The sequence below is a fragment of the Enoplosus armatus genome, chromosome 3 (assembly GCF_043641665.1).
Source record: "Enoplosus armatus isolate fEnoArm2 chromosome 3, fEnoArm2.hap1, whole genome shotgun sequence".
NCBI lineage: Eukaryota > Metazoa > Chordata > Actinopteri > Centrarchiformes > Enoplosidae > Enoplosus > Enoplosus armatus.
Genome location: NC_092182.1, coordinates 197598 through 221149, shown reverse-complemented (window position 1 = coordinate 221149; position 23552 = coordinate 197598). Strand labels below are relative to the sequence as shown.

Sequence of the window (23552 nt, the reverse complement as noted above, 5' to 3'; positions counted from 1 at the left end):
AACTGATCCGCAAGGCCAGTGACGTTGTGGGGGTGGAGCTGGACTCTCTGACGGTGGTGTCAGAGAGGAGGATGCTGTCTAAGCTGCGGGGCATCTTGGACAATGTTTCACATCCTCTCCATGACGTACTGGTCGGACACAAGAGCACCTTCAGTGGGAGACTCATTCCTCCCAAATGCACAACAGAGCGACACAGGAAATCATTCCTGCCTGTGGCCATCAGACTGTTCAACTCTTCCCTCTGAGTGTCAGACACTCAGGAAGAGACTGGAAATCTGTATCTACTTCACCTGTTCATACACTACCTCACTATTTATTCTAAATGTTTAAGTGCAATACATATATAGTCATACACTTCAGTGCAACACATACATACATATACATTGTTATTGTATATACCTCATTGTTCACTTAAATACTGTAAATGTGTATATTTTTTATTTTCTCTTTCTTATTTTTATATTTTGTACATACTTTTAGTTCTAAATTATGCTACTTTCTACTCTTGAATGGGAGCACCGGTACTGTACAATTTCCCCCCGGGGATCAATAAAGTATTTCTGATTCTGATTCTGATACTATGTCAAGTACCTCAAAGATATTCAGACACAGACATTATTACAATACAGCAAAAATATTTAATAAGTTAATAAGTCCCTTCGCCATCGTTAAATGGCCATAGATCTGCCATTACTAGCAAGTGCAGAGTAAAACGCTACTGTGCTGAATCATGTGCGCATGTGTGAGAGTTTTGCAAATTTATGGTTACAGCTGCCACAAATAGTTTCACAGCATTTGAGTGTGAGGAGCTGGACGATGACGTATCAAATGACAATGTGAAAGGGGTTGAGAGAATTATCTTAATCTGCAGCTCCAACTCGGCATTAGGAGGCTTTATAGTTTCAGCTCAGTGTTTATCTGTCCACCAAAACAGCCCGGCATCAGATCTTACTTAGCGTCACTTAAATCAGATGAACTGCAGCTGGAATTAACAAATTGCTGTGACACAAAATGTTTAGCCCCTAATGGTAACGGTAACAGCAGGGTTAGTAAATATCCCCTTGGTCCAGTTACATCAAGGAGAGTTTTGTTGCTTTTATTTTGCATTACATTTTGATTGGTAGCATGAGAATATGAGATGAAGCTTGAAAGCAAGTGTTTCACAATGGATGGTTGGAAATCCTGCTATCCGGTGTGTTGTGTTCAGTTGTTACAACATCTTTCAATGCCACCCCAATGCACCAATACTGTACTGTCCAAATGAACTGCACTGTAATAAAACAATTCAGTAATAATGCAGTGAACGTAATAGACTGCTAACATAGACAAACATGAGCTTGAACACACAGACCTGTTGCTTTTGGGGATATTCATGTTGTTGTTGACGACTCCTTCTGCCATTTGCAGAGGGCGCTGGCTAGTGGCCTGGCCGGCATTGGCTATCTCATTCTCTACAGAAAAAGGGTCTGTGTGGTTTCCAAAAAGACTACCTTGTCTCTGTTTTGGAGAAGATAGCAAGGTTATCGTGGGCTATATTCATAGTTGACACATAACATGTAACATATGTCAGTACATTACACATCACTATTGAGACTGTCAGTAATATATTTGCATCACACCTTATTTTTGTCCATCCTCTTGTGTTTTTATCTATATTTATTCAGAATTACCATAGCTAACTCGACTAAAGTGGCAAAAATTGATTCTGCACTGACACATAAAGGCAGTTACTGTAAAGTAGCAGTAAAGTAGATAGGTCTACCTTGAGGGGCTGGAGTTGTGGTATTACATTCTTTATTACAGCCTGATTAAAGGGGTTAAATAGTCTCCTACGTGATGGTGTGTGCATCCATATTTCTACATCAGGACAATAAAGTACACCACCAATTCCAACATTTTGTTTACTGAAACAAGAAAATTCACAGTTGAGTTTCTAAATACCATCATTGAATTGGGAGGAAATTGCAAGTGGGTGGGGTGCTGTTCAATAATGTGGGGGAGTATAATTTCCAGTCCAGCGGCAGTTTATCATTGTTTTCAGATAGGCTCTCATAGACTACTGTTTGAGTGAAGACAGGGAAAGTTGTTTGGCTGTTTCCCTATATCATTCCTTCCATACTTCCTCCACCTATCCATTCATCTTTCCATCCTTTCCCGTTACCCTGAAGATGCCCTCGTCAGCTCGGTCCATCTCTTCTTCAGTCACCAGGTCTCCAGAGATTGCCCTATGGAGCTCTGGCGCTGCCTCCTCCTCAATGTTCCTCAACCCTGCCTGATGGATACAGTGAAAGATACAGTCAGTGAAGAAAACAAGACCGAAACACATTCAGGCACATGTGCGCATGTTTGAGAGCATGGTTCATCTCGCAGGTCAAAATAAAATGTTTACTTGCGAGCTTTTGAATTAACCATCTTAACTAAGATGTGTAAAGTTTGCGTTGGTAAGTGTTTCTTTTTTTTGTTTAATGGTTTATATTTGATGATTTCTTTTAAAAAAGAAAGTGCTTTATTTTGAAAGGACAATAGATGTATGTGACATACCTTGACAGCGAAAAGGAAACTTAAAGGTAAAGAGTACTGTAACATGCGGAACTTAGATCATTAATAAGGCTGAATGGGGATTGTGTAATTTCAGTTTGAAAGTGGCAACAAGCTTTGTTGAATGTATTTGTGTATTTGTCAGGATTTGAGAAATACGAACGAACGAAATAACGAAAACTTCTCTCTGTTAATAATTCCCTACTAATACTAAAAATCTCTACAAAGTGTTGCCTGGAGCACCACATTTGTTATGATGTGCTGAGGATTGTTGGTGTTACATGTTATAGTGGTGTTGTTAAATGATGATGATTATCAGGATCACCGCAGTGTAAATACCAGTGTATGTTGCAAACTGAATTAAACAATTTTTTTTCCCAAATTGAAGGAGAAAAAAGAAAACTGTCTGAGTTATTGGACTGCTCTGCTCAGGACTGCTCTTTAATACTGCTCAGGTTGTTCAGTATGTCTCGCCGAAAGAGCTTTTTCTGTTGTGAAGGAGAGTAGGTAGGTAGTAGGTTGTTTCTTGATGGACAGATGGCTTTACGTGTTGGTAAAGTAATCGTTAACTACTGCTAACTGTAGCTGCTGTTCACTAGTTAGCTGTGCATCTAGCAGTCCTCTTAGCCATATATATATATATCTATATCTATGCTCTTAGTTAGTTGACTCTCAGAGCCCGGGACTGAAAACCTCCTCCTCCCGGCGGTCCAAAGCTCCTGTGCTGACAGTGTAAACACCAACACTCCCCTGCTCAGAGCTAATGGCAGCTACAGTCAGCAGCAGTTAGCAGTTACTGTATAAAGCTTTCTGTCCATCAGGAAACTCCGTAAGTCACAGAGAGTTGAGGCAGGGCAGCTGGAGGACATCAGAGGGAAAACCAGAAAACATTTTCTCCATAAAATGATCGACTTTTGCCAAAATCAGTGAATAAAGTTGTGTGTTTTTGTACAGTAATCAGCGAGGCCCAGTCCCCAGTGTCTATCGTTTTTCCAACTTACTTCTTGTCTCATTTGTGGTCTGATAAAAAGTTCATCAAATTCAGTGCCCCATATCGCTATTTTCCAAGCTAAGTTACTGTTGCTGTCATGCAGTCGAGCACACGGCCCCTCGTGGGCTGCATGGAGTTGGCCAATCGGAAGAAAGCGGATTTTTAGGGAGGCAGGCAAAAGATATAAGCTATAGGAGCTGGAAATGAGCATAATACCTCCTCTTTAAACAAACCATTGTGGTTAAACGTCACCATATCCACAGAATGAGGTGAGTGTGTCATGTCCGACAAACTAAAAGAAATAATAATAATAATAATAATACTGGTACCATTATCCTTGAAATCAACTGAATTCAATGAATTTAATTTCCTGAGATCAAAGAATAACCAAATCATTCACTGAATACCTTTAACTACTTACCTGTATCTCATGGGTAGCACTTTTCTTGGTGAGCCGGAAGCCATAATACTCTTCCTGTCTCTTCTTCATTTTCCTGAAATAATCCTGGATTAGGAAGGTGGAATAAAACTTTCCCACTGTCACCTCATCATCTGTTAAAACACAGAAATGCATGTAAAGTGTGGAACATGGCTTTATGATATTACATTTACAAAGGGTTAATCCCCTGTTCAGTGGCCATTTTAGAATACCTGAGACTCATCTGGCTCGACTTTACATTATTAAGGTGTGACAGAAAGCAAAATGCACAAAATATTAAAAGCATTAAAAGTCAATAAAAAGAAACAAATAGACACAAATTGGCTGCAGGTGGCGCAAATGCAATGGGACGTTGGTGCAAGTAGAAATTTGTACTTATCCTAAGGTTTTATCAACGTCAGTTGAAGAAAAATAGGATCTGAAACTTTTAATTAGAATAAGTGTATATGAAATGAAAAAATAATGTATAAAAAGGAATTCCATATTAAAATTACATTTGAATTGAAAAAAACCTTTCATATTCTTCTGTATAGTTTGGTTAAGTTGTTATTTTTTTCAGGTTTCAGGATCAATAATTAGGCTTTCAGTTTCAAATTTTAGCTTTTCATTTACAATTTGGTCTTTTTAATTGACAACACATGTGGCTCCTATTTGTCTCCATACAGGAACACGGCTGTTTGGGTTGAATGAACACGGACTAACACAGATGTAGAAATAAATAAATGTAGCCAAAGGCAGATAGTGCCAGCTGTGGTTATGTTAGTGGAGATACTGAAAGTCTGATCATGTCAATCTGATCTGAATCCAGAAATGTTGGAAAGGAAGCTGTGAGGAAATCTGTCCCAGCTGACTTTCATGTTGCACTTAAAAACAAAAAAAACAAGATAGCAGTATGCAGGAACTTTGTTTGTGCAGCTTATTATTACCAGCACCTGCAAAAATGAATAATCTCTCATGAAACCTGACCTCCTATAGGTGGGATGACTTGATCCAGTAGTTTCATGCTGGTGCGCTTCCAGATCTTCTTGATAATTCCCCTCAGCTCCTCATTGGCTTGTTCAAAATTACCTGGAACAAGCATAACAATATCACAAAGGAAATTACTGAAATTCAAGACAATCAAAACGGAGATATAAAGACAGGATGGTCAAATCCCTCAATAACAAGTATTGGGAAGTAGCATCACTAAATGTAGAAAAACTACTTGTTTAACTACACTGCCCAGACTCTGATCGGGATTGGGGCCACAAAAATGGAATCAGGTCATCCCTATCATACACACACCATCCCCAAGGAGAGTGGGGGCATTATTATGCTGCAATAGCTTAAAAACAACCTGTCACCTGATGAATGATGAAGTCCAATATTCACTCTCTTTTGGCTCTGTTTTTGGTCTCCACCAACTCCTGAGATAAATGGTCTGTCTCTATGGCTGCTAAATGCTCCAATATCTACACCACTTATTCTCTAACTGTGTCTGTCTGCCAGTTAGTAGTGTTCAGTAGCATTTTACAGCTTTTTGACTGAAAACAGCTGCCTGTTGTGGCCAAAAACGAGTGAGCCCCCTGACAGGTTAATTCAATCATGTGTGAAACTACAGGCTATATTCTGGCAATTCCTTTCATTTCATACATTTCCAACCCATATTCAACAGAAATGACCAACATAAATATAATTTACACATACATTGTTGATAACACAAACCTTCTGTCTTTATTTTCAGCGCTGTTCTAACCAGGGCAAACAGTGTGGCGTTGAAGGTGACTGTCCCATCACTGTTGAGAGGCATGTTCATGGAGACCAACCTCTACAGAAACAAAACACACAAAATGTTAATCATATCCACTTTCATACATTACTTACAAACAAGAAAAAGTACTAAAAATACTAATTTACTTTTATATCTCCATTTTCATTTTTTTCATTTTCAGATCATTTTCCCTTTTGGATTTAATGAAATATTCTTTCCCATTCAATTTTTTCCTTTGTAAAGCATAGGTTCACAATTGTTCAAGCCTGTCTTAAAACAATAGCTGCCTAAACTGTATGTATATACAGAAAGGTTTTGCTTGCTGTAATCATTCCTACTGTTCATTAAAAGTTCCCTTCCTATCATGTTTACAATGGAAGTGATGGGGGACAAAATCCACCGTCCACTGGAATGTATTTTTGCACAGACTAAAAATACGAGCTTAACTAGCCTCTGTGTGGAAGAACCACATAGAGGCTAGTTAGTACTCACCATCCTCTAACTGAAAAGTTAAATACTTGACGACATTGGTGTGTGACATCAGACAGGCTGAACATTTTTCTCACCTTGCAGGCGATACGATGAGGACAAAACTTTCCAAAACCCAGAGGAGGAGGTATTCTCCGTAGGAGTGTCACCACATCAAGGTGCTTAATACGCCCCCTATAAGAATGCAAATACAGACAAGATCTTTCTCAAATTAAGAATATGATGACAATATGCAGTGGGCACTGCAATTCCTTTTATTCTATAGTGAACAGAGACAAAATACTACATAGAACCGAAAATCTGGACTCATTAGTTGAAGAGGACCTATTATGCTTTTCCTTATTTTCTGTCATATACATAGTGTTACAATGTTGGACATTCCTGTTAAACAATACCAAATTGCCAAATAATGAGGAAAACGTATGTAAAAGTAATCCCTGTGAGCCAAAAGTTCTTCAGACTGCTCAGAACGCTCCCTTTGTTGTGCGCGTCTTACTTCTTACTACTTGAGATGTATTGCAAAATACATCCCGGATTTCTTCAGATGGTCATCTGCTCAGGGCACAGCAGTGACAGCACGCCCACGAAGATGAAAAAAGAAAAAAAAAGCACGCCCACGAAGTAGAGGGAGCATAGATGTCTATATCTATGCTCTTAGTTAGCCTGGGACTGTAAACCTCCTCCTCCCGGTGGTCCAAAGCTCCTGTGCTGGTGATGTAAACACCAACACTCCCCTGGTGCTCAGAGCAAACTGAGGTAATGGCAGCTACAGTTATCAGCAGTTAGCAGTTACTATATAAAGCTATCTGTCCATCAGGAAACTCCGTAATTCACAGAGAGTTGAGGCAGAGCTGCCGGAGGACATCAGTGGTAACACAAGGAAACATTTTCTCCATAAAGTGATCGACTGTCACCAAAATCAGTGAATAAAGTTGTGTGATTTTGGACAGTAATCAGTGAGGCCCAGTCCCCAGAAACACTCCAGCAGCATCTATCATTTTTCCAACCTACTTCTGGTCTCATTTGTGCTCTGATAAGCAGTAAGTTCATCAAAGTCAGTGCCCCATATTTCTATTTTCCAAGCTGAGTTACTACAGCTGTCATGCAGTCAAGCACAGCAGTTCGAGTATGAAGCAGTGTGGGCTGTGTGCAGAGCCACTCTTGGGCTGCAGGGAGCTGGCCAATCAGAAGAAAGTGGGCTTTTAGGGAGGCGGGCCTTGAAGAGACAGGAGCTCAAACGGCTTGTGTCAGACAGAGGGTGAACTGAGGGGCCGCATGAAGGGCCAGAATAAGATGAATAAGGACTTATTTGATCTGTGAATCATGCAAAGCTACTCTAGTGGTGTCCCAGAGAGCTGGAAATAGAGCTTTTGGTCTACAAAGTTCATGACCATGAGTGAAGAACATAAATAGACTGCTAAATCGCAAGCTTTGCCTTCTTCACCACAATGGTCCAAGTACAAGAGCGAGGTAAGCCATGGCCATGTGCAGGTCCTATCCATATCCCTGTAAGAACCACAGTAATGTTTCCAGCCACATGTCTCAGAGATAAACACGTCATACATACACACACAAAGACTTACGTGGCCTCGGGATCATATTCTGCCCAGATTTTCTTGAACTCATCTAAATGCTGGGGGCCAAGGATGGACCAATCACGTGTCAAGTAGTCAAAGTTATCCATGATGACAGCCACAAATAGGTTGATGATCTGTGAAGGATAGAGACAATATATGTGTGGCACTGCTACCAATGTACCACATGGCGTACCACGTGCTCGTACAGTTGCTCCTGTAGGAGCACCTACTGCTGAAAAGACATTCTGAAATGATGAAATGGTGTCTTGTAAACAAGCACCCATGGTACTGCCTAGGGTGCCACCAGCTAGAGTGGTACCAAAGAAGAGGAGGAAGAAATCTTTTGTAATTAATTTCAAGCGCCAGTTTTACTTTCTGTCCAATGCGTACGTTACTTTGCAAAAGAAAAAAAAGCACAGGAGAGCTACAGTACACCTGTAAAGTGTGATGTTGGTTAAATTCATCAGCATTATGTTCATGCTGACATTGTCTGTCTAAATCCTGTCCACACTTTCCTACAACAGATCCATGCTGAAATCCTCGATGTGGATATAACACAAAATATTATAGGAAACCAGAAGTTTATATTTTCTTAATGCAGACTACTTATTAATTACTGCTTTGCTAATTTCAACACAGCCTGAAGTGTGCACTGCAAGTTCTCTAATATGGTGACGGCATGGTGGTGCAGTAGCAGACAAGCAGACAGGCAGAGATGTATGGCAGCGCTAGCAGTAGCCATAGCAGCTATAATTATAATAATAATGGGAATATGACTGATAATAGTAGTTACAGCTGTAATAATAGCTGAGATTAATAATAGCAATAACAGCTTTAATAGTAGCAGAACTACGACTAAACATAATAACTGTAGTGATGAGAGTCAAGCGGGCCCATTGCAGCAGCAGCAGCCAGGCGTACCAGGACCATGATTCACAGGAACCTGCGAGACGACAAAGCACAAAGAAACTCCGGGGGAAGATGTAAAGTTAGTAACATGCATTGGAGGGTGATGAATGTGTAAAGATGGAGAGGGAGAGGAGGAAAGCTCAGTGCATCATGGTCCCCCAGCAGTCTAGGCCTATAGCAGCATAACTAGGGGCTGGTCTAGGCAGGCCTGAGCCAGCCCTAACTATAAGCGTTATCAAAAAGCAAAGTTTTAAGCCTACTCTTAAAAGTAGAGAGTGTGTCTGCCTCCCGGACCCAAACTGGGAGCCGATTCCACAGGAGAGGAGCTTGATAGCTGAAGGCTCTGGCTCCTGTTCTGCTTTTGGAGACTCTAGGAACCACAAGCAACCCTGCATTCTGGGAGCGCAGTTCTCTAGTGGGGTAATAGGGTACTATGAGCTCTTTAAGATATGATGGTGCTAACGGCAGCTACAGTTAGTGGCACTTAACAATTACTTTATAAAGCTTTCCATCCATCAGAAAACTCATAAATCACTGAGAGATGAGGCAGAGCAACTGGAGGACATCAGAGGGAAAACCAGAAAACATTTTCTCCATAAAATCGAGTTTCATCAAAATCAGTGAATAAAGTTGTGTGTTTTTGTACAGCAATCAGTGAGGTCCAGTCCCCAGAAACACTCAGCATCTATTGTTTTTCCAACCTACTTCTTGTCTCATTTGTGGTCTGACAAGCAATAAGTTGGGCTGGGCTGCAGGGAGCTGGCCAATCAGAAGAAAGTGGGCTTTTAGGAAGGGGGGGCCTTAAAGAGACAGGAGCTCAAATGGCTTGTGTCAGACAGAAGGTGAACTGAGGTGCTGCATGAAGAGCCAGAATAAGACGAATAATGACTTATTTGGTCTGTGAATCATGCAAAGCTACTCCAGTGGTGTCCCAGAATAAAGATATAGAGCTGGAAATGAGCATAATACCTCCTCTTTAAGCATTAGTGAAATGTGAGCCAGTACGCAGCTGGTGTAGACAAACATGTGGAGGCCGTGTTGAAGCTGAAACTAGTTAGTAGTTAAGTTGTTCTTAATGTGTGTTGTGAGCGTATAAATGTGTGTGTGTTGTTTACCAGAAAGGCACAGAGCATGTAGAAACTCATGAAGTAGATGATGGCAAAGTTGGATCCACAGGTGTACTCTTCCCCAGGCAGGTAGTCAGACTTAGGGTCACACTTCTTTCCGTACATACACGCCAACATCACTTCATGCCATGCCTCCCCTGTAGCACATCTGCACACACAGAGATATCAAAGCATCTAATCACACCTGTAGCCTGATACTCACACTGAGAAGCCAATGTGTCTCTACTCTGTTGCTCAGTCTGACATTCAGATCAGATTAGAAAGCAGCATAAATTTATATGTACAAAATATAAAAATAAGAAATAGAAAAAAAATACATACACATTTACAATATTTGAAGGTGAAAAATAAAAGTGAAAAATATATACAGCAATGTATATGTTTGTCTATTTATATATGTATTGCACTGTCTATATGTAGAAGATTTCCAGTCTGTTTATTCTGAGTGTCTGACACTCAGAGGGAGGAGTTGAACAGTTTGATGGCCACAGGCAGGAATGATTTCCTGTGGCGCTCAGTTGTACATTTGGGAGGAATGAGTCTCCCACTGAAGGTGCTCTTTTGCCTGACCAGTCCGTCATGGAGAGGATGTGAGACATTCAAGATGACCCGCAGCTTGGACAGCATCCTCCTCTCTGCCACCACCGCCAGAGAGTCCAGCTCCACCCCCACAACGTCACTGGCCTTGCGGATCAGTTTATTGAGTCTGTTGGAGTTTGCCTCCTTGTTAACTGTGTGCTTTGGAGAAGATATTTCATTTGGAGTATTGATTCTATATGTAATCACTGTTCCAATTCACTATTCCAACCTTCATGTAAGCATGTAAAAAATGTAATATTATTCCCTATATATGTGGAAATTATTATCACTATGAATTTCTGGACATTGTTTTGGTAATAATGATTCAATAAGGCGAAATGTTGTGAACACTGACCATGTCACGCAGATCACTTGTATGTGCACCACCAGATCAAACCTCCAGATTGAAGTGTGCAGGAAATATTTAGCAGTTTTCTTGTGTGTGAATTTGTAGAAAGAAGAAAACTATCGTGATGTTGCACCAAAACACTGCTGAGTCTGATTTAGTTCCAAAAAGACTGCACTGCATATTTAATGATGTTTTGTTATTTTAATATGAACATTAGTTTTTTTCAGTTGTGAATCTTTTCAAAATTAGTTTTACACGTTTTCCGTCCTAAAAGACATATGTTTATTTATATGATTATTGAAAGTTATTGAAATAATTGTTTATTGAAAGAAAGCACAGGAAGTACACAACACATATTTAGTTGGCAGGTCTAGGGGATTTAAGAGTCAGGTGTTTGATCTCAGATACTTTGGACACTGAAAGATTATACGGTATTGTCCCTCACAAAGGAGCACTAGAGGCTATAACAACTACATATGGAGAAAAATTTAAATCAATCACGATTTGATTAATTTGTGCGCAGGAGACACAATTCATACGAGACAAATGTATACAGAGAGCACAACAGACCAGCCTTGTTTAGTGTTGAGTAATGGGAAACATTCATTCTGAAGAACTATGAGTGAACAGTTTGAGTCAAGCAGAGAGGCTATACCACTCATGCGCACAATATGTCAGCTCCCGCAAGCAGCCCCTAGTTATGCTGCTATAGGCCTAGACTGCTGGGGGACTTCCCATGATGCACTGAGTTTTCCTCCTCTCCCTCTCCATCTTTACACATTAATGTCCCACCAATGCATGTTACTAACTTTATGTCTTCGCCGCAGTTTCTTTGTGCTTTCTTGTCTCTTAGGTTCCTGTGGATCATGGGCCCACTTGACTCTCATCACTACAGTTATTATTTTTAGTCGTAGTTCTGTTACTATTGCTATTATTAATCATATCTCAGTGATTATTACAGCTGTAACTACTATTATCAGTCATATTTTCATTATTATTATAATTATAGCTGCTATGACTACTGGACACTATACATCTCTGCCTGTCTGTCTGTCTGTGTCTCTATGTGTCTGTCTTCTGTCTCTCTCTCTCTGTCTCTCTCTCTCTCTTTCCAACCGGTCAAAGCAGATGACCCCCCCCCCCCCCCCCACCTAGAGTCTGGTTCTCCTCGATGTTTCTGCCTCTTAAAGGAAGTTTTTCCTTGCCACTGTCTCCATAGTGCTTGCTCATGGTGGGATCTCTGTAATGATATTATAAAGAGTCGGTCTAGACCTGCTCTATATGTAAAGTGTCATGAGATGACTTTTGTTGTGATTTGGCGCTATATAAATAAAATTGAACTGAATTGAATTGAATATTGCTTGTGCAAGCAGAGATATTCTGTGCACAAGTGAAACACTCGCAAAAATATCGACATAAGTGAAGACCATTTACTCTCTACCTGATGAAGAGTCATTCTGTGCATGAAAAATGCCGTCTTAAAGTTTGGCAAGCGATCACAAAGACAAATGACAACCTGTGACATAAACAACTTAAGACCATTTCATTCTCTCTGCTGTGGCCTCTGCTCTCATGTTGCATTGCTGCCTCCTGTTTATGTGTTTGTGGTAATGTTGTTGTTGTTTTCCCAAACATAGTTGTGTGTGAAATGTAATTGCATGCATGCTAATGCATGAAAGGGTTGACATCAGTAACAAGGTATCTACCTATTCACAGCAGATGCTCTTTGAACTGAGTAGCAAAGGCTATGGTGTAGTAGAGTGCTGTTTCATGGATTTTTGAGGCTTTAACAGAAGAAGGCAGACCACCAACCTGAATAACAGCAGCACAGCCTGCGGGAATGTCTGGAAGTTGTTGTTCCTGTTGATGTATGTGCCGTCAACCAAGGCAATTTTACCAAATATCTGAAGAAAAAGAAGGTTATGTTATGTTAGGTATAATACCCATGTCGGGTAACACACTTCGCGCCAGGTGGTTCATCGCCCCCGTCTTATCCATTACAATCATGGAAGGTACAAACTTGGAGGGTATTATGCCTCTGATATTATGGCCTCTTGCCAAAATATTTCCTCATATTATATCATATATATCATATTTAATCACATTTTGGTGGTTTGGTGGTTCTCACTGAGAAGCTTTGTCTTCAGATGTTGTTTGTGCTTATACAAATAACTCCATGACGATCTTTAGCTCAGACTCAGAGTTGCTGCTTTTATTAGTACGTTCATTTAAACCTGCAGTCAAACAGGTACATCATAGGTGTCCGGTTACTAAAAGTTAATCTACACCTTTCAGCCAATCATAATTGAATATTCTCAGTGGCCATGGTATAATAATTAATAATGTGTGTGTGTGTGTACCTGCATTCCAACCACAGCGTATATAAAGAACAGCATCAGAATAAGCAGGGCAACATAGGGAAGAGCCTGCAACACAACAACCAATGACACTGTCAGACAGACTGTAATGTTAACCACAGGCTGAATATGCTGAGTAATGATGATACTGACCTGAAGGGATTTGATGAAGGTCCACAGAAGATTCCGTATCCCCTCAGAGCGATTCAAAAGTTTCACCAGACGCATGACACGGAACAGTCTGAAGAATGTGACTGATACACTCATGTTCTCTGAAGACTTCTCAGAGAGAGGACAAAGAGGATATTACATAGCAACCAACTGCTAAGGTCCATGAGTCAAATTCAAGGAAAGTTAAAGCAACTCACCGCAATTGCTTGCATGGGATCCACTGCCTGCAGAAACAAACACTTTTTTCTACTGCTGCCCTCTGACGAATGGCTTTATTAAGCACATCCTCAAAGATTTGAAACTTTGTTAGTGTCACACAGCCCAGCTGACCATTTCATAAAGACAGAGCAGTTGCTTTTATGCAAGCTTGTTCAAACAAAAGAAGATATCCAACATGCAGGTAAAGTTAGGTATTATTGTCAATGTCCAGTCAATTGAATTACACAGTGGAATTCATAGAAAATTATGCCTAACTAGGGCTAGACTGTTCAACCAACTTGCAAATATACGGGCCTATACTGGGATATTTGCTGTTCTCATTACTAATACATATTAGCCACTCAGCATCATTCACAGCTGATATGAAAGGTCTTTCCAAAGGAAGACGATTTAAAGACTTCTGAGGTTATTTTATCTTCTACAAGAAAAATCAAGGTGTCAAAAAATTTAAACTATTTTCAACACCTCAGAATCCTGAGATATAAGTCAAAGGAGCCAAGAATCTACATTCACATTGACCTTTTCCCCTTTTTTGCCTTTTTAAACCATAATATTAGATTAATCTCAGAACTCAAAGTAATATTTTTGTTCTTGTTGTCTGAATCCTCTTTCCTGCCTTACTGGCCACAAGCAGTCAATATGATATTAGTTTTACTCAACAATCTGTTAAACCAACAAGAATAAAGTCTTTTCATTAATATGTAGGCGTCAGTAGAGGTTTGCATCCTGTATTGGTGTACATGTTGTTGCCATTCTTACAAGACAAAGAATCACGAAACACTCAAAGCATACCTTTTTAGGGTGAGGAATCACACAGAAAAATATCAGATCTCAGCAGCTCCAGTACGAGCAAACAGATTACAGTGCTGGGCCCCATTTCCTGACAATGACTGAAGAGCTGAGAGTATTTTCTTGGAGCATTGAGAACAAACGATCCTAAATTTCTACATGTGTTTCCCAAAGCAGTACTCAAGAGCGAATGCACGTGCACACGGTTTAGAGCTTCAGCATGAAAAGAAGCTTAATGTGCAGCAAACAGTCTACAGCTTTCAGCTTGCTGTCCTATAATTCCTGTTACAGGGTGATTGATTTAGCTGCTGCTCGAGGCAGACGTCATTCTCTAAAATTCACACTAAACCTTAAATGTAGCAGTTATTATGAATGTTATTCTTTCAGCAGTTCTGTATTAGACCTGCTGTACTGCAGGAACTACATTATCCATGGACTCTGTTTCCCACAATTCCTCGCACAACTCCATTCACAGACTTCCCCACTGAATCACCTCTCTACTGTATTCCATTGGTAAGAGTAGTAGAGTGTACTGATACAGTAATCGCATTATAAAAGATGTGGATACTGGCTGTGGAAACACTGGCATTCAGAGATACCCACATTTTCCTCTGTGAGATAACAAAGAACAAAGTTTGCGCTTTCACTGGAAATAACAATCGAAACATTTCACCAGAAGATGCTGATAAGGCTTAACGCCCCCAGTATGCTTTCCTTTTGCTGGATCTACGCACCTTGTTGTTTCACCAAAAGGACAAAAGATGCATTGCAGAAGGAATGTCCAAGTAAAACCACATCTGGGCAACTAAATCTAGCATTTGTGTGTTTATGAAAGTAAAACATGCATGCTGAGAGGACATTATTATTGTACAGTAGCTTGTGTTAAACTCAGCCATAGTGTCCCATGCTTATTGTTAAGGTTGTGTCAAAGCACCAATCTGAAAAGTGAAGCCAATGCGGAAGTGCCTTAAACCTGTGTTCTTTGAAGTGGCCAGCAGGTGGCGACTCCTCTGGTTGCAAAATGAAGTTCGATAGTATAGAATTCAATGAGAAAATGACCCTACTTCTCACTTGATTTATTACCACAGTAAACATTTTCCTAATGAGTTTATGGTCTCAATCGCTAGTTTTAAGTGGATTTTATGATCATACCTTATGGTGCTTTTGGGAAAGGGGGCCCTAGCTTTTAAACACCTTTGTTTAACCTTGTTCAGACAATTTTCATGCAACATGTGAATGTCATGCAAAACTGAAGCAAGTGAATAGTTACAGCGCAGCCATGGAGACAGTAAAGTCCTCCAGAGGAGGCCAGTGCTGCCTGTGGGAGGGAAACACAAGAAGTGACATCAGAGAGGAAAGAGAGAGAGCCTCCAGCTGTGAAGGTATACATCGCAAAAGAAAGTGAAATGAGAGATGATGGCATGAACACAGAAAGCAGAGAACATTTAATGTCGACATTCATAAAACAAAAGATGGACACTTACACATCATTTACGACATGTATACTCTAGATTTACTGAATGTATCCTGAAGACAAAGTCCAATCACATTAATTAGGCAAGCAGGCCCGTCTGAGCTTTCTCCCCTGGATACTGATCTCAGAAAGTCTTGTCAATTCAATTCGACCAAATTATTTAAGATTCAATTACATGAGATAAATACCAACATTACATAAATTTACAACTGCTAAAAGTGCAGGTTACTTGTGCTGGGAAAAATCACGATTTTCATCGATTTTGTTTTCTTAACAAAGCAAATGCAAAAAGACTTCAGCATCAAACATATATATTTGTTAGGTCTACGTGTGCAAAACATTAGGTTTTCCCTTAGTTATGTTTGGTCACTGCCAGATGCTTCAACTACGATGAATACAACATATGGTATCCCAATATCCCAACAGTCTGACATCACTTTAACTAAATGTTGTGCATCACATATTCATAACAGTTTATCATCAAGCATACTAAAAACATACAGTATATAATAACTGACACGTATTTATTGCCTTACTTTTAACATAAGAAATAGTTTCTAGTGTTTCTATAGTTAATTTTTTCCTGTGGGTGTCGGCTTTCATCTCACGTCATATTAAGTACATTCATGGTTCTGAACACACTCCGAGCTGGATTGGAAAACACAGAGCCAGTTGAAAACCAGTTTGGTGCTACCGGGCTCACTGTTACTATATTTGGCTTTCTGGCAGTTGCACTCAGTGTGAACCAACTTGTTAAAAAGGGGCTTAATATGTACAGTTTGCTTTAAGCAGGTTAAGCAACCAGTAAATGAATGTCAATGCATTTCCCCTGAATGTATAATAATCCGACGTGTGTGTTTATTATTTGTGCTGTGTCTTCAAATATGCGAACATATGAAGTGTGTGTGTGTGTACGAGACAGAGACAGATAAAAAAGAAAAAGAAAGAGACAGAGTGAGAGAGAGAGATAGATGGAGAGAGAGAAAGCAAGGCATGGTACTCACATCAATTTCGCTCAGCATCACGTCCACAACACTTCCAATGACGATGACAAAGTCAAAGACGTTCCAGGGGTCTCCAAAATAACCCTTTGAGAAAACACGAGAAGTGCAGATGTGTGTGTGTGTTTTGGGATGTCACTCACCATGATGTCACTCGCTATGATGTCACTCACTATGATGTCACTCACTATGACGCATGCATATGTCTATTCGTGTACCTCTTTTCTCATAAAAATATACATGCACACTCTTTGCCACCGAAGTGGTCTCACGTCAGTACAGTTGCTAGTTGATGCAGTGTGGGCTCTCTGTTGTGTTATGCAGCCTCTTCTCTTCTTCTCTCAGGTTTAATAAAGTTAGCAAACCACTTCCACTTCTTGGAACTAATTTTTCCACAGAGGAGCAGACCAGAAACGTTACATTTGCTTTCAGTCATGTCTTTTGCTACTGTAGTCATAACAAAACTGACACTCTTATTCTCCACCAGGGACAGCTTATTTGCAGGGGATCTCCTCAGCCCCATTAAAGGTGGCTGCTAATGCCTCTGAGTCAGCACCTTAAACCTTACTGCCATTATCTCCAACAGTAGCATCTACTTGAGTTTTTTCCAAAGGAAGAAAGGCCAGCTGTGAGATATGCCCTTTTGTTTCTACTGTAACCTCTGGATCCTCCAACTCAGAAGAGACAGGGTCTGTTGAATCAACAGGTGTTTCCTCAGGAGCTGCATTATCAACAGTCCCTTCCTGATTCTTGAAGAAAGGAGTGAATAGAGCCTGGCGTTCTCCATTGCTATAAAGGACTGGCTGTGGCTCAGGAGCTAGAGCAGGTTGACCTCTCATCACAGGGTTGGTGGTTCGATTGACCTTTACCAAAAATGAACTATAACCTAACAAGCCACAAACACACTACCGCGAGCATGGTTTATTCACAGTCCCACCAACCATCAAAAGACTTATAGAGACAGATCACTGATGACTCCCTCAAATGAAACCTAAAATACTATGTCCTCTCTGACTGCTTACTAGTGTCCTGCAGCTAATGCTAATGCTACCAATAGTCTGCCAACAGGCAGACAAATGTACATACACTGTGGTGGTAGAGCACTTATGTAATTTATCTGAAAAATGTAATAATAAGCTGAATTTTGACAAACCTTAGCTTTGAAGGCCATGAGTTTAAGGATCATCTCCACAGTGAAGAGCACAGTGAAAATCACATTCAGCATGTCAGACAGGTGAGTAACGTGGTCTGACTGGTTACAGTGCTGTGGGTTAAATGTGAAGTGAGACAATGAGTGTTGTTATAATTACTCAAATGTATTAAACAAATTATTCAAATGTACGTGACATGTGTTGTATTCATACCTGCATTCCCAGGCACATGGTGTTGAGCATAATAAGGAGGAACATAAGGTACTCAAAGTAGCAGGAGGTGACGATGTACCACACCTGATACTGGTAGGGGTTCTTGGGAATATAACATCGCAGGGGTCGGGCCTTAAGAGCATACTGCACACACTGGCGCTGGAGAGGTTAAAAAGAAGGTGGGAGGAGATGCAGGGCTCAGAAAAAGTAAACACATGATCAATCAGGATTTCAGGATGTTTGAGGCCGATAGCAACAACAGACAGTTCTCTGTTTTATTCTTTTTTACATAAACAATCATTTTTGACAAGGGTCTCTTAAATTTGATTATTAATAATATGTATTGAGGCAGGATATTGTTTGGTTGGACAATATACTTTATTATCAAAGATGGCAGCAAGCTATATCTTCACAACAAACATCAGTATATATTTATATGTTCTCTGTATGAGCTGAAAAGCTCAGGCAATCCAGGACACGAGGGGGGCATCCACCTGAGAAGTTGACGGAGATGCAGGTGGCTGCCCCCCTCGTGTCCTAGATTGTCAACTACTTGACTGTCAGACCACAGTATGTGCGCTTGCAACACTGTGTGTCAGACACAGTGGTCAGCAACACCGGGGCCCCACAGGGGACTGTCCTCTCTCCCTTCCTCTTCACCATCTACAGCACGGACTTCAGCTACTGCACAGAGACCTGCCATCTTCAGAAGATTTCTGATGACTCAGCAATAGTTGGATGTATCAGTAAGAGTGATGAGGAGGAGTACAGGGCTGCTGTGGACAACTTTGTCACATGGTGCGAGCAGAACCATCTACAGCTCAACGTGACAAAGATAAAGGAGCTGACTGTGGATCTGAGGAGGAACAAGTAGCCGATGACCGCTGTTTCCATCCAGGGGGTCAGTGTGGACATTGTAGAGGATTACAAGTACCTGGGAGTTCACATTGACAATAAACTGGACTGGGCGAAGAACACTAATGCCCACTACAAGAAGGGCCAGAGCCGTCTCTGAGGCGGCTGAGGTCCTTCAACATCTGCCGGACTATGCTGAGGATGTTTTATGAGTCTGTGGTGGCCAGTGCTATCCTCTATGCTGTTGCATGCTGGGACAGCAGGCTGAGGGTGGCGGACTCCAACAGACTCTATAAACTGATCTGCAAGGCCAGTGACGTTGTTGGGGTGGAGCTGGACTCTCTGACATTATCTTATTTTTTATATCTTATTTTTGTACATACATTTCTAGATTTATGCTACTTTCTACTCTTGAATGGGAGCACCGGTACCTGTATAATTTCCCCCCGGGGATCAATAAAGTATTTCTGATTCTGATTCTGAAAAGAAGTTAAAATCCCCAGAAATATAATTTTCCAACTGTGTCAAAATAAAAAGTTTTGCATTGTGCACTGCTATAGTGGCTGCCGGAGTAACACTGCAGACAACAGTAGTTTCAGCATGTGTGTGGGGTGTTCTCAGAATTTATGCTGCACATACCACACTGCAAATTGGACAGCAAAGCAAAAAATTATTAACCAGTATTGGAAGGATGGGGAATAGAGTACATACAGTACATGAAACAAGTGTCCAGTTTGCTTGTGTAGTGCATGAGCAGTCAGTGTGCTTGTAGTGAGGAAAGTCTGGTCACAAATTTAGGGCTGCAAGTCCATGTCCTAACAGGGGTCGGTGCGGACCCTCAAGGACATGGGGTGACATGGGGTTATCAGCCTCGAATGGCAGTCATGAAACTTTACGGGAGTGTAGTTGAGATCAAAATGAAGGCCAAGTTCGTAGATGGGTGTGGCCTAAGTAAGGGCGCCGGAAGTAGAAGGGTAGGAAGAAGGGAAGGGGGCATTAGCTGACCCATGACTGCTGAGTCCTCATGGGTTGACTTGTGTCACAGCTGCTGTGATCCCATCACAGGATGGTCTCCAGTTCTTGCTAAGTGGCCTCTGCTGTCAAGTTGCGTTGCTGTTTGTTCAGTGTGTGTGAGTGTGTGTGTGTGTGGAAGCGCTCAGTCCTGACCTCGTCCAAAGGCAGAGACAGAGACATTTTCATTTCCAGTCATTTTTAACATACCTGGTTTTTGTCCAGCTCACAGTTTTTATACTCCTGCTCTCCTTGCTCCTGGAAGGTGACGATAACGAAGCCCACAAATATATTCATCATGAAGAAGGCGATAAGGATAAGGTAGATGATGAAGAAGATTGAGATGGCCACTCGGTTGTTGTACACTGGGCCTTTATCCTCCAAGTTTGAATCAATAGCTTTATATAGTATCCTAGGTAAATAACCAAAAAGACACCCACAATAAAAATAACTCACACACACAATATACAGACAGACAAAAAGAATATACCCAAAATCAATAAAAATGTGATATATTCCATGCAGGTGACTAAACGACGTATACAATGGGTAGATGCTGCTTACAACAGATTACTGAATTTGAAGCTGTCAATGCAAAATGTACAGGAACCATAAAATAATTAGCAAAAACCAGATTGTAACTCACTTTGGCCACCCTTCAAAGGTAGAAATGGTGAAGAGAGCCAGCATCCCATTGAGGATGTTGTCAAAGTTTAGTTCTGCGTTGGTCCATCCCCTCTTATGGACCTCCACCTCATGAAGTGCTCCTTCCTGGTATTTTATATACCAGCCTCTGAGCCACAAAATGGGAAAGAAAGACAGACAGGTGAGATGCAGGGCTACAGTCATTTTACATTTGAAGACCTTTTTAATACCACATGGAATTTTATTTAATGCCTAATGATAAAAAAATTAAATGATGTAATCAAATTAACAAATATGATCTGGAGTGGCAGAAAATGGATGGAGTAAATAAAATATAAATTACCTTTATGGTTGAAAGGTTTTTTTAACCCTTTTTTTTTACCTTGGAAACAGTAGATTGACTAGATAATCTTAATCAAGGTCCATTTATTAACTTTTTCCAGAGCCTTCAACCGCATATCACAGACTTGGAACCATGTTTACATTTAAGGTTGAATGTGTATTTGTCTTTGTCTGTATTTTCTTCTGTTTAAATTAGATAATTGTTTATTTAATGCTAGTTGTGCTTGCACAGGGTATTTTATAATGACACGGTACAATATCATGGTACAGTTGCACCATAGAAATACAGTGGCATGGTCATTTGGTTTGACATTTGAGATGCTGTGCGTCATGAGTAGTTTCAGTCTCCTCAAAATTATGCTGGAGGGAGTGAGGAAGTCCCTTTTGGTAAGTCCATGCCCTCTGTACCTCCCATCTCTCTCACATCCCCGCTGGGAGGAGATGAGACACGAGGAGGAGACACCAGAGAGGAGAGAGAGGAGCCATATTAACCAAATGGAAAGCACCTTCAGTCTCTGGTGTCAGGTGTGAATGTCCTCCTTGATCTTTCTCTCTGTCCACTGATTCTGGGTCAGTGATGACTTTTGACCTCTTCCCAGTGTCCAGTTTTCAGTTCACTTGTCACCAGTCACTGCTGCTTCATTGATGTTATGTTCCCCTAAGCTGTCACATGTGATGTAGTCTGACTCACTGGATCTGGCTATTAGGATAATTCTGTCATTGGCCGACTATTTCAGTCTGAATTCTTCTCCCCTTCTGCTATCGGCATGTTACTGTTTTACAAGGGCATCATCGCTGCATCCTGGGCTTAGCACCACCCAAGATGATTGTGATTGATAAAGAAAAAAGAAAAACAAACAAGCCAGAGCGTTATTCCCCCTATCCAAGAATGATTATGGGTCGTCACGCATCACTTCAGTCTTGATCTCAGTCATGTGATGACAACTGCGTCAACTCCATCCACTGAAGCAGGCCTGAGACGAGGTTAAAAGCCCTGGAAAAAGCTAGGAAGTGGACCTTAATTAAACCGACAAAATCATTTTGTCAAGATTTTATCAAATTTCCAAGTTAAAATCACTTTTAATTACATGAATAATTTGGTACAGAACATACCTAGAGCAGAGCAGTTTATCAGCAGATTAAATCAACACCACCAAAATAAAGAGCAACAAACTGTATTCTAATAACACAACAAACTCCTTACTTGCATGTCTCCTCAGTCATTTTGTCAGGATCAGTGCAGGCATAGAACTTGCCCTGGGAAGGCAACAAAGGTGCTTTTATGAGACAGATAGACAAATGTTATTTTCATTAGTAAATACAGCACTAATCAACAGTGTGCCATTGTATTTTTTCTTTTCTCACTTTGAAAAGTTGGACTCCAATGCAGGCAAACATGAAGTCCAGCAGCATGGTGACCAGTACAATGTTTCCAATGGTCTTGACAGCAACAAACACACACTGGACCACATGCTACAAAGACAGAGATAGGTCAGGTGATCAGGTCAGTATGAGGCCATTTTTAAAACTGCAAATCTATTTCTAGACATCTCATGCCTTGAGTCCTTTGGCTCTGTTGATGGCCCTCAGGGGCCGGAGTACCCTTAACACCCTGAGAATCTTCACCACTGAGATGGCACTGGATCTAGACGATACAAATATAGGCAACATTTACGCAACATTTACTGATGTATCCTTTTGACTCTATGGCAACAGATTGTTGTGTAGTCTAATGGTGCAATGGCACATGGCGTTGCCTTCCAATCCAAAAGTCAGGATATAGATATAGAATAGAGGTCTTTGCATGAAGAGGACTTACTCCATGCCCATTGAGAGGAGAGATACACTGACCACCAGGAGATCCAAGATGTTGAAAGAGTTCCGGCAGAAAGACCCTTTGTGAAGAATGGCACCATATGTTGTCATCTGAAAAATAATACTTGTTACCCATTATGAGCACAACAACTGTGCAGAAGAACAAGTTCCTGCTGTAGCTATGATGTATAGCTTATGAATTATGAGCTTATTATTACAACTCAAAACTATTAATACTGGCTTTGAAATTATAGGGTTGTCTTAACCACCATAAAGTTGTTGCTAACTAAAATGAATTAATAAAAATGGTATCTGTGCTACATTACATTATAATATACATGTGAGTGACAAATGAAAGGAAAACCCAACATGAAGTGTCTAAAAGAGATGTTCCACCACAAATCTCCAGAACAGCTTCACCACTGCACCACTGCTTGGCATAGATTCTCCAAGTCTGTGGGACTTAATTGGAGGTGAATGGTTCAGTTCAGTTGGATTGAGATCCAGTGACTGTGAAGACCACAGCATATTATTCACATAATTTTCATAATCTTACCGTTCAGTGAGCCCTCATCTCCTGTAAGGAAGCATCTGGAGTCATTGTTTCTCCACATCACCTCTGGTTTGTTCTGTCATTTATCACCCATCTGTTTCATCAATATTAACTGGGGTGCCTGTTCTTACCTTGAGCACAATTTCTGCTGTGAACACTGAAGTGAAGACTATATCAGCATAGGCCAACACCTAAAAATGTCAAATTA

At 40.7% G+C, this 23552-nt stretch overlaps 1 protein-coding gene across 1 annotated transcript in view; it reads right to left on the bottom strand.

The window, feature by feature from the left end:
* The window catches only part of LOC139282313 (dihydropyridine-sensitive L-type skeletal muscle calcium channel subunit alpha-1-like), a 48704-nt gene that overhangs the window by 2977 nt on the left and 22175 nt on the right, over positions 1 to 23552 (bottom strand). Inside the window, exons 19-41 of the mRNA XM_070901938.1 lie at positions 23476 to 23535; positions 22796 to 22902; positions 22534 to 22621; positions 22342 to 22449; positions 22181 to 22233; positions 20636 to 20782; positions 20200 to 20401; positions 18124 to 18282; positions 17913 to 18023; positions 16763 to 16846; positions 15555 to 15602; positions 13474 to 13500; positions 13259 to 13384; positions 13109 to 13174; positions 12561 to 12652; positions 9809 to 9968; positions 7791 to 7918; positions 6285 to 6381; positions 5673 to 5775; positions 4935 to 5036; positions 3951 to 4081; positions 2162 to 2272; positions 1352 to 1497 (exon numbers count right to left, since the gene is read on the bottom strand). Coding sequence (XP_070758039.1) covers positions 1352 to 1497; positions 2162 to 2272; positions 3951 to 4081; positions 4935 to 5036; positions 5673 to 5775; positions 6285 to 6381; positions 7791 to 7918; positions 9809 to 9968; positions 12561 to 12652; positions 13109 to 13174; positions 13259 to 13384; positions 13474 to 13500; positions 15555 to 15602; positions 16763 to 16846; positions 17913 to 18023; positions 18124 to 18282; positions 20200 to 20401; positions 20636 to 20782; positions 22181 to 22233; positions 22342 to 22449; positions 22534 to 22621; positions 22796 to 22902; positions 23476 to 23535 — 2456 coding nt within the window. The remainder of the gene's footprint in view (positions 1 to 1351; positions 1498 to 2161; positions 2273 to 3950; positions 4082 to 4934; positions 5037 to 5672; positions 5776 to 6284; positions 6382 to 7790; positions 7919 to 9808; positions 9969 to 12560; positions 12653 to 13108; positions 13175 to 13258; positions 13385 to 13473; positions 13501 to 15554; positions 15603 to 16762; positions 16847 to 17912; positions 18024 to 18123; positions 18283 to 20199; positions 20402 to 20635; positions 20783 to 22180; positions 22234 to 22341; positions 22450 to 22533; positions 22622 to 22795; positions 22903 to 23475; positions 23536 to 23552) is intronic.